At 41.7% G+C, this 10118-nt stretch overlaps 1 protein-coding gene across 1 annotated transcript; it reads right to left on the bottom strand.

The window, feature by feature from the left end:
* Window positions 1-2454: 2454 nt before the first annotated feature.
* NXNL2 (nucleoredoxin like 2) lies at window positions 2455-9869 on the bottom strand. Its single transcript, XM_054398014.1, has 2 exons — window positions 9568-9869; window positions 2455-2891 (listed from the first exon to the last, which is right to left on the bottom strand). Exons 1-2 carry the CDS (start codon window positions 9867-9869, stop codon window positions 2723-2725), a joined length of 471 nt encoding a protein of 156 aa, XP_054253989.1. The 3' UTR covers window positions 2455-2722.
* Window positions 9870-10118: the final 249 nt, after the last annotated feature.

The raw sequence follows: 10118 nt of genomic DNA, 5'->3' as shown, positions 1-10118 counted from the left end.
GAGGATCTGTTAACCGTCCTGGCTCTGCCCAAACAGAACCCTTGCACACTGTGGGGGGAGATAAAGTCCCTGTAGTGCACATGGGAAAGTGGCTGGGAAAGGCAGTGTGGGTTGCTCCTCCTATGGGGAAAGGCAAACCCATTCGTGGGATTGTCTTTGCTCAGGGGCCTGGATGTACTTGGTGGGTAATGAGAAAGGATGGGGAAACCCAGTGTGTGCCTCAAGGAGATATGACATTGGGGGAAAGGTAATTTGAGATGTGAGTAATGTGAGTTGTATGTTGCAGAAAGTCAGAAAGTGAGAAGGATTCAAACTGATGAAGGCCTGCAAAGAACAAGAGCGACCCAATGGCTGAGACCAAGCTGGTGTTGGTGTCCAAGAGTGGAATATCCTGCTTCTCCTATCCTGAACACTCCTAAGTAACATCTGGAGGAGCAGAAGAACTTTTTTTTTATATTTTTATATGGGTCTCTTTGTGTGAAATATTGAGATGGTTTAAGTATGTAGATTGAATCACGAGTACGAGTAAGAAAGGATTTAAGCATGAGAATCAAATGAGATGATGAAAGGTACTGAATTGTGTAGACCTTGAGCGTGACGCAAATGGTATGGAATAAGGGATGGAGATTGTATTGGGTTTGGCCAAGCTGGAGTTAATTCTCCAGTGCTGTGTTTTGCAGCAGCAGTTGATAACATAGCAATGTTTTGGCTACTGTTGAATAAGTACCCAGGCTATGTCTTTTCAATGTTTCCCTGCCCCAAGAGTACATTGAGGGATGGGCAGGATCTTGGGAGGGGACATGGCTGAGCTGGCATACCTGGACTGGCCAAAGAAGTATTCCATGCCATATGACGTCAGCTCAGATATAAGAATGAAGTAAAAGAAGGAAGTGGGGGGGATTGGTCCATGGCGTCTATCCTCCCAAGCAACTACCAAGCTTAGAGAGCCCTACTTCCCGAGACCGACCATCGTCCTGCTGATGGGAAGTAGAGACTAACATCTCTCTCTTGCTTCCGCGCGGTCTATTGCTTTCGACTATTATTGTTATTAAATTCGCTTCTATCTTATTATTAGCTTTGGTCAATTTTTTTTTCTTCCTCCCCTCTCCCCCTGTCCATTTAAGAGGGGGAGTGATAGAGCGGCTTTGGTGGGCATCTGGCCTCCAGGCCAGGGCCAAACCACCACAAACAGAGACTACATACAAGCAAGAATATTTTTAACTGTGAGGGTGCTGGAATATTGGAACAGGTTGCCTGGAGAGGGGGTAGATGCCCCATCCCTGGAAACATTCAAGGTCAGGCTGGACAGGGCTCTGAGCAACCTGATCTAATTAAATATGTCACTGCTCACCCCACAGCAGGTTGGACTAGATGACTTTTAAGTCCCTTTTCAACCCAAAGCATTCTATGACTCTGTGATTTATCAGTCTTAAAAAATAACTCAGTTGTACAAAAAGCAAAATCAGGTAGTGCATAGGGTGAAAATGGTATGAAAAGCAAAAAGCTGTCATCTGTGTATCAACTATTACTTGTTTTCTGAAGAACACCTATTCTGCAGTCTACTGCTCTTACTTCACAATGAGCTGTTATTTCATTTTGTATGAACTCCATGTTGAGATACAAAGTAAAAGATTAAGTTTATATTAAAAATCAATATTCAAGAAATCATTACAGCATTTGACAAAATTTCTAAGTACCCTCTTTAGATCCTTATTCTTCAGTCCAAATCTCAAAATTACATAGTATGTTATAAAAACTTCACATTTTTGTATTCCCAGAAAAAAAAGGTAGGACTTGTGATAACCTTAAGTATTTTCTGTGAAGGTATTTATCATGGTCCCATTACATTTCACCATAAAACTTGCCATTTTCTTCCCAGAGCTCCTGAAGTAATTTTCTAGGTAACAGATCCAAAGGCTAAAATGTGTGAACCTGAAAGCTCCTTTCATTGTAAGCTATCAAAAAAACGGTGTCAAAGGCCTTGCTGAAGTCCAGGTAGACTACATACACAGCCTTCCCCACATCTACCAGGCGGGTCACCTGTCATAAAAGAAGATCAGGTTGGTCAGGCAGGACCTGCCTCCATAAATCCATGCTGGCTGGGTCTGATCCCTTGGCCATCCTGTAGGTGCTGTGTGATTGCACTCAAGATGATCTGTTCCATAATCTTGCCCAGCTCTGAGGTCAGCCTGACATGCCTGTAATGTCCCAGCTTCTCATTCTGGCTCTTCTTGTGGATGGGCAGTAGCTTGTTATGATTGATAAGGAAGACACATTAGGCACATATAATTTATAAAGAGGTATTTATTAAAGCAAACAATTTTCTTTTTTTAAAATGTGTCAATCACCAGAAAAAAGCTGTCATCAAGAAAAACAGATTTGTGCATGTATACAATTCTTACCATACAGATTTTGCAAAGTAAGTGTTTGCATAGATTTCACAGTGCTCCATTATCACTGTCTAAACCGGCCTATTCTCCTGAAGCTTTTTGGTATTATCAAGAATGCTTTGGTTCTTACTGAATAAAGTAGATAGAACAATATAAATAAAACAATAATTGCATTTTAACTTACTGGAATAACTAATCTTCACGTCGAAAACTAAACCTGTTTACAAGAAAACATAAATAAGGTTTACCTGTCTTCTTCTGAACAAGGCAACAACATTTTCACAGCTCAAAGTTTTCCATGATGCCTTGTCTTGCTTTCACCTGCCAAGTTTTTAGCTAGAAAAATTCTGAAAGATATCTGCACCCTCAAGCCAGTTCCGAAAACAGGGTAGCCCTTTGTCTCTGATCTGTTTCCTTCCCTTGTCAGTAATGACTTCTCCAGTTTGTTTCACAATCACCAGTTTAGGAATTGCTGTTATGTTGTATTTCTTCTTCAGATCACTGAGGGGAAAAAAATTAAAAATAAACACACCATTAGGGAGCATTTAAAGAACAATACAGTCTCTCATGAAGGGTATTGTGGTTAGGATGCATGAGAGAGCAGAAGCGATGATTGCCTGGGCTCCCTCGGAGCTTGAGGTAGGAACACTGGAAAGTATCGTGAGATAATGAGGCTGCAGCTGGTGAAACTTAGGTTGGGGAGTTCTAAGAGTTGCAGCACCTTTCCTGCAACTGCTCTTCACTCCCACCTGGAATGTCCACAGGAGCACAGTCTGACTGACTCTCACAGACAAAGAGGCGCACGGAACGAAAGTGTGACACACCTTCCCACCTTGCTTTTACTAATCAGAAGCAGATGACTTTTGGCACCTTTTTACTGGATGAGAGGACGATCTCACTTAAATTAGCATCAGATATTTATTGCTGTATAAAGATGCTGACGTGTGCCAATCCCACAGAGCTACTTTCTACAATCTCTATTAAAGCATGACATATCATTCTTTAGCATAAACTGAAGGGACTGCTGAGATGCCTTAAACTCCCTCAGTGAAACACATCTTCTACAAACAAAGTTATAAGCAATTGAAAGATTTGGAATAAGGGCCATCCATCTAACTTGTTGAAGAATAGGATTTCCATTCCTCCTCTCTCCATCATAATAACAGTAGTGGCCATTTCTCTACCTTAGGAGATGGAAAAATCCAGGCAGATTTCAAATAACTTGGTCATAAATTAGTTTTATACTGAAACATACTTACAATACAGTTTTAAAAAACCCAGAAAGTGATAGAGTGATGTTCCATGAACAGAATCAGGATCTGTTAAAACAAATGATCAGCAGGCAGTCCAGGAAATATTAGTAAGAAAATACTTCTGAAGAATGGAAATGTAACAGATCAAAAATCAAGACAGATGAAAAATTTATAATGAAAATTAAAAATAGTATTTCAGAGGGAAAACCTAGAGGACAAAAAACATCTAAAGAGAAACATATGACTTGCTGACACTGGCACATGACAAATAACAGGACATGAGGATTAATTACACAACAAAGAGATGAAAGTGCACAAATAGCAGGCTACTATCAACGTGATGTAGTAAAATTGAATTCACTGTTTATATAGACAAGTTGAAAGAGACGATTAAGATGCAAACAAAAGAAATATACAAAAACAAGAGACAGACTCAAATACCACATAGTAAGCCACTTCGGTTCAGGCAACAGAAACGGTAAGATGAAAAAAAATTTCCAAGGAAACAGTTTAACAGCTACGACCTAGTTTGCTACAAGATAAAGAAGAGGAAAAGAAGAAGGCACATGGCTGTGTCTTTATAAAATATAACGTCTTCTGTACAAGAAATTCACCTTACAATGAAGGATGATGTTTCAGTGCAAATGTGAAGTGAAATTTGTGACACAAGCCAGAAAAAGCAGATTTTGAAACTAAGACTTAATCACTAGTTTGACAACATTTGGACCTTATTAATCCATGGCAAAGGCAATTAAAAGACAGTCAATAAGCCCTGAGCTTATTAAACATTTCAATGAACATCAGATAGAATCAGAGGTAACTGTTGAGAATGCTGCTCAATAGGAGCAGCCCACCAACTCCAGAACCAATTCACTGCCCCAGCTGCAACTCAGAAAGAATAGCAGATATAGAATGTCTGAAGTTTGCTGCTGTATCAGCACAAAACCAATTCTGTCAAAATACATGGCAACAGAAAACCCACTTTCATTAGCATGAAATGTTCAAAGAAGAAAGGAACCCACTTACTAAATACAAATAAGGAGGCAGAGAAATTATTTCAGATTGATGCTCATGAAGTAAGAAGCACATCAGACAGACTTTTCAAAATAAGCTAAAAGGTAGGGAAATCATTTCTTACCTCCTACCATTTCACACTATTCATAGGTCATCGTCAACAGATCTGTTCATTGCACTAGATGTTCACATTAAAGAGTCATGAATGAAGCTGTGGAGATGCTAACGAATTTGTAATATCCATTTTGGAAGGCAGAAATTAAAGCATTTTCTAGCTCAACATCCTCACAAGTGATACTTGAGAATTTTAGCAATAGGAATGCAAGCCATGGTGACAGACATGGTGGTATGTACCAGGAAAGTGAGGAACAGAAGTCCTACACTGAAGATTACTTGAAGAACAACACTTAAACACTAAATAGCAATGTCATCCTGAGCATCACCACTACAAGCAAAACTGCCAGCCCTGTAAGGTTCAACTGACAAAGAATTTTGACTAAATAGGACAAAAAAATTAGACATTGCTAAAAACCTAATTAATATACAGACATTGTCTATGATTTCTGGAAAAGAGAAGGAGTCTTAAAAATACAAAAAACAAGACTTATGTGAAATACTGGCCCAGACAAAGCATTCCTGAAATATCTATTTCCTTCTCAATTTCTCTGTAAGGAAAAAAATCAACAGGTGAAGAATGCTGCTCTGCCATTATGTAGGCTAAACAGTAATACAGCAAATAGTACAGAAGCAGCAGCAATATAGTCCAACAATAGGTTTGCCTTCTCAGTGCATTCTGAAATAAGAGCAAGCAACCAAGAATCCCCGTTAACCTGACATTTGCCAAAATGTGAGAATAAAGATGGGTGGAAGATGCACTTTACTGGTTCAGTGGACATAACCAGTCTGAAATGCCTAACAGAACTGCAGAAATCAGAGACAGAACAGTAGGGAAGTGAAGGCAATTTGCTATGTAGACTGAAAACCAACACTTAGGTTTCCTACGGGCATGCATGGCTTATCCATGCAGACAAGGCATCTTGTTTAGGCAGTTTCTGGGCCAAAAGCTGCTTGCATCAAAGCAAACTGAAGCACGTACAGAGATTATGCTTACACCTGCATGGAACTTGTAAAATGAATCGCTCCAAAGATGACTGAGGAACCGTTCTGTTACAGACAATGCTTCTTAATCACTGTGTACCCATGTAGAGGTGTTTATGAAAATTACTTAAAAACCTGTTAAGATTATCCTCTCCTATAGGGATCTCAAATCCTGTGACTCACTTGCACAAACTACAAACATGTCATGATATGACTCCAATGACAATTTATGAAATCATTAACCATAAACACCATGTGTCACAAAAGCAAACTCAATTATCTTACAGTAAAATACAGTAATTAATGTCATTATTAAGAATCTGTTGCCTACCTATTCCCAGGCAAGCACAAATGTACATACCATGTCTTACTGACTAGGACAGTCTAAGACCCAAACAAAGCAGCAGCAGAAGCCATAATAAAAGATCACTGCAGAAGACTCTTACAAAGTAACCTTTGTACAGACACAGGCAATCTTTTAGCCAAATCTTTTGAGCTATCAGACCTTGGCCATGCAGGTTAGAACATGAGAAGGCAACCTTAATTTGCATACAAAATATTAAAAAGATTAAATTAAGACTGAGGCAAACTGGAAGTCAATGCAACTGTCAGGTCTTTTGGCTATTATGAGACATCTGGATGAAAGGTTCTGAGAGCACAAATTTTATATTTCTAGGCACTAGTGGTACTGTCTGCAATGAAGTTATTGTTGAACAGTGCTTACACAGCACAGGGCCCTTCCGGCTGGGTGTGCACAAAAAAGTTGGTAAGTAACACAGCTAAGACAACTGATGCTGGCTAATCAAAGGGTTGTTTCATACCATATGATGTCATACTCAGCAATAAATTGCTGAAGAAAGGAAGAGTGACTGACATTAGAAGTTCAGGCATTTGTCTTCCCAAGACCCTGTTACTCATGATGAAGCACCTGCTATCCTCAATATTGCTACCACCTGTCAGTGGAAAGCAGTGTGTTCCTTATCTTGCTGTGCTTGCATGTTCATCTTTGCTTTGCCTATTACATGGCCTATATCAACCCACAAGCTCTCTCACTTTCACCTTTCAGATTCTCTCTCCCATCTCACCAAAGCACAGACTGATCAAGCATCTGGATTGGGCTACCAAGGCTAACTCACAACACAGGTAAGCATTTTTGCCTAAGGGTTCAAGATCTACACACAAGACATGTTTTGAGATGTAGACAACATGGGGGGAACATTAGTCCCATTATCAGGAATATAAAGGGTCTATTTTATATACTTGTGTAATGTGATATCTGACAATATTTTAACAGCTTTCACTTGAAAGTGACCAACAACTTGCTAATCTGCTTCCAGCAGAGCACCCTGCAAAACAGAGCTGTGTATCTATTTTAGCTGTGAACTTTCTGTGTTTTTAAGTGCTAGTCACAAACAAACTTATTGTATGGATGAGACTCAATTTTAAAGTGTTGAGATTTTGGGACAGCTGTCTGAAAAAGATTTAAGAACAGGCAATAGCTCTTAACTGCTCAGATACTGTCACTCTTTTCCTGCCTTCCTTTTTTACCACCCGTCACATATATATACCTAAAGTTTCACAGTGTAAAATATAAGCATGCCCTTTTAATTTTCCTTTTTCAGGGATTTTTTGGGATTCTAATTTTCATTGAGATGTACAGAACATGTAGTCAGTAAATACCTCTCCAGCTGGCAGCCTGCAAGAACTATTATCACACACTGGGCATCTACAGAGACTGCTATCTTTCACAAGGCTTAGTATAAACAAACCAGTATGTCCTTGTGCATCATAATTAAAACATGATTTAGTAAGCACATCCTTCTGCTCTAAGTCTACAATGATTCACCAGTATCCCTGAAGCTAACTACAGGTTATTCAACCTAAGCACATGGCCCTTTACTGTTATATGCAAGAAACACAACTTAATAACCATTGCCTTTATATAGCCCTCTGCACTTCATTCTTCAGTAAGCCACTTCAAACATCACGATCTCTCAGCTATCTGTGACAGGAAAAGCCATGCTGCTCTACAGGACTCTGAAGGGGCATTATGGACTGACACAGAAAAGCCAGTTAAACTGTCTCTATATCTCCATTCCACATGACTTGGGCCAGGACAGTCAGAAATAGACCCCTAATCCAGACGCTGAACCAGTAAGCGCATTTCCAACATCTATGCTGAACAGCTTGCTGGATGAAGTAACTTCAAGTGCTGCATTTACGTCAGGAAACTTGCATCAATTCTACTAGGATTAGTAGTTACCCAACACAATTACTGCCTGCAAAGCCTTTGGAGAACTATGGAAAACAGCACTGTTATTTCTAACTATTTTTAAGTCAATGGAAAGTGTTGTTAAAAAGACTAAACACTATATGGCTGCTGACATATAATAAGCCAAGGAAGTATGAAGTAGCTCCTGGCTCCAGGCTGCTTGCTCTTGAGGTTGTCAAAGTACACTGACAGAGCAAGATTAGAAAACCTGCTGTGAGTTGCATGAGTAGCTAAGGTGTTACACAGCTCTATCACAGGCAGCACGCAGGGATGGAACTAGCACTAACTGAACACGAGGAGCTACTAGAAGCACTACAATAGAGTTCTTTATTAGAAAGACAAATCTCATGAGCTTAATTACCCAGCATGTATTTAAAAGTCAAACTAGCTCCTTGACTTTGATGAAATCTGTAATGGTATTTTCCATGATCTACTCACACATTATTGAAAGAAGAAAACCCAACCCTTCACCAGTACTTAAACATTTTAAATCTCCATTCATAGTCATTTCAGTGGCGATAAACAATTTACCTATACCTCCATAATCCCAACCTATACTTCTTGAAAGGAGATACATCATATTTCTGGCAGTCATCCAAATTAGTTAGCACCTTTGACTTAGGTCATCAGAACAGTTCTTGGTGTTGTACTTCACCCCACTGCTTACACATGGTCAAGTCACGTCCTGTCTTTTCACTGTTTTCTTGAGCAAGCTGACTTTAGAAACCTACCAGCACAAAACCTGTTACCTGTTACACATCTGTTACCATGTGCATTTGTCATAACTAAACTCCGTATTTCTTTTTCATCTAGTTTACCTGTGTCTGTCTGAAATTCTTTGGTTTGCTCTGCTCTCATCTCAATTGTTAAACTGTTTTACTGCTCCGTAATTTGCCAGAAAACCTTAGTAACAACTACCGCTGTGCTGAAAAGCGATTGCTTAATCCTTAGTTGCCATTAATTTTTGACTATTAATGTCACTTTGTTAATAATCGAAGTATTTTTTAACCCTTCCTCAAAAGATGTTTTAAATCCTAAATTAAGTTGGCAAAAAAAAATTTCCTCATCGCTTTCTTTACGGATGTAGCAGGCTTTTAAAAAAAGAAGTTACTTCTCTGAAGAAACTAGTAGCTTGTGGCACGCCACCGCGGAGAGCCCGCTGGCAGCAGCTGCCGCTCAGAGGACAGGACGACTCCAAGGACAATGGGCAGGCTGACAGGACGCTGAATCGCGCGATTCATCTAACGAAAGGCGCCGCAGCCTGTATTTGCGTTCAGCGGGAAGGAGCGGGTCGTGTGGCGGACAGGCGGAGGTCCCAGGGCACTTTTGTGTCGGAGGCTTCGCCGTTGCATTACACGGCTGTTAAAACGTTCGCACCCCCTGCCCTCCCTCGTACCTCGCGGGAGGGAGGCCAGCAGAGAGGCTGGCGGCCGACGGCTCAAGGCACCGCGGCCGCCGCGGCCTGCCAGCCGAACACAACCCCGGAGTCCCCAGCGAGAAGGCCTGGGCGGGGCTGGAGGTGGCCGCCTCCGGTACTCACTGCTTGTAGGAGTCGTGGAAAGGCAGAGCGAGCCAGTTCCCGTGCATAGCGCGCATGTAGCCCGCCATCTCCTCGGCGCTGTGGTCGGAAGAGATGAAGACGACCTCGAAAGGGGCGGGGGGCTGGGTCTCCTCCAGGAGTTCCGTGTAGAAGTCGCAGAGTACTGGGGTGAAGTCGCGACACGGCGAGCACCAGCCGGCGGAGAAGTACAAACCCACGACCTTGTTCTGCAGAGCTTCCTCGGGGTCCACGCTGTGGCCGTCCTTGCTAACCAGGAGCCGCCCGCTGAACACATCCACCATGCTGACAACGGCCAGCCCCCACGGGGCAGGGCAGAGCTGAGCCGAGGGTGGCACGGGGCACTGCGAGCCCAGGCGGTACCTCACACTAGGACCCTCCTCCCGTCCGAGCCGCCCCACTCAAACCACCCAGGACAGCGCCCTCGACAAACAGTACGAAACCCTCGACGACACACTCCTTTCAATCTTTCGCTACGCCGCCGCATTTATAGTCGCCCGCGATCACCCACGTCCGCCTGCCGCTTAGTGACA

This window comes from Indicator indicator, chromosome Z (assembly GCF_027791375.1).
Source record: "Indicator indicator isolate 239-I01 chromosome Z, UM_Iind_1.1, whole genome shotgun sequence".
NCBI lineage: Eukaryota > Metazoa > Chordata > Aves > Piciformes > Indicatoridae > Indicator > Indicator indicator.
The sequence above is the reverse complement of the archived record's forward strand: the minus strand, read 5'-3'. Positions and strand labels throughout refer to the sequence as shown.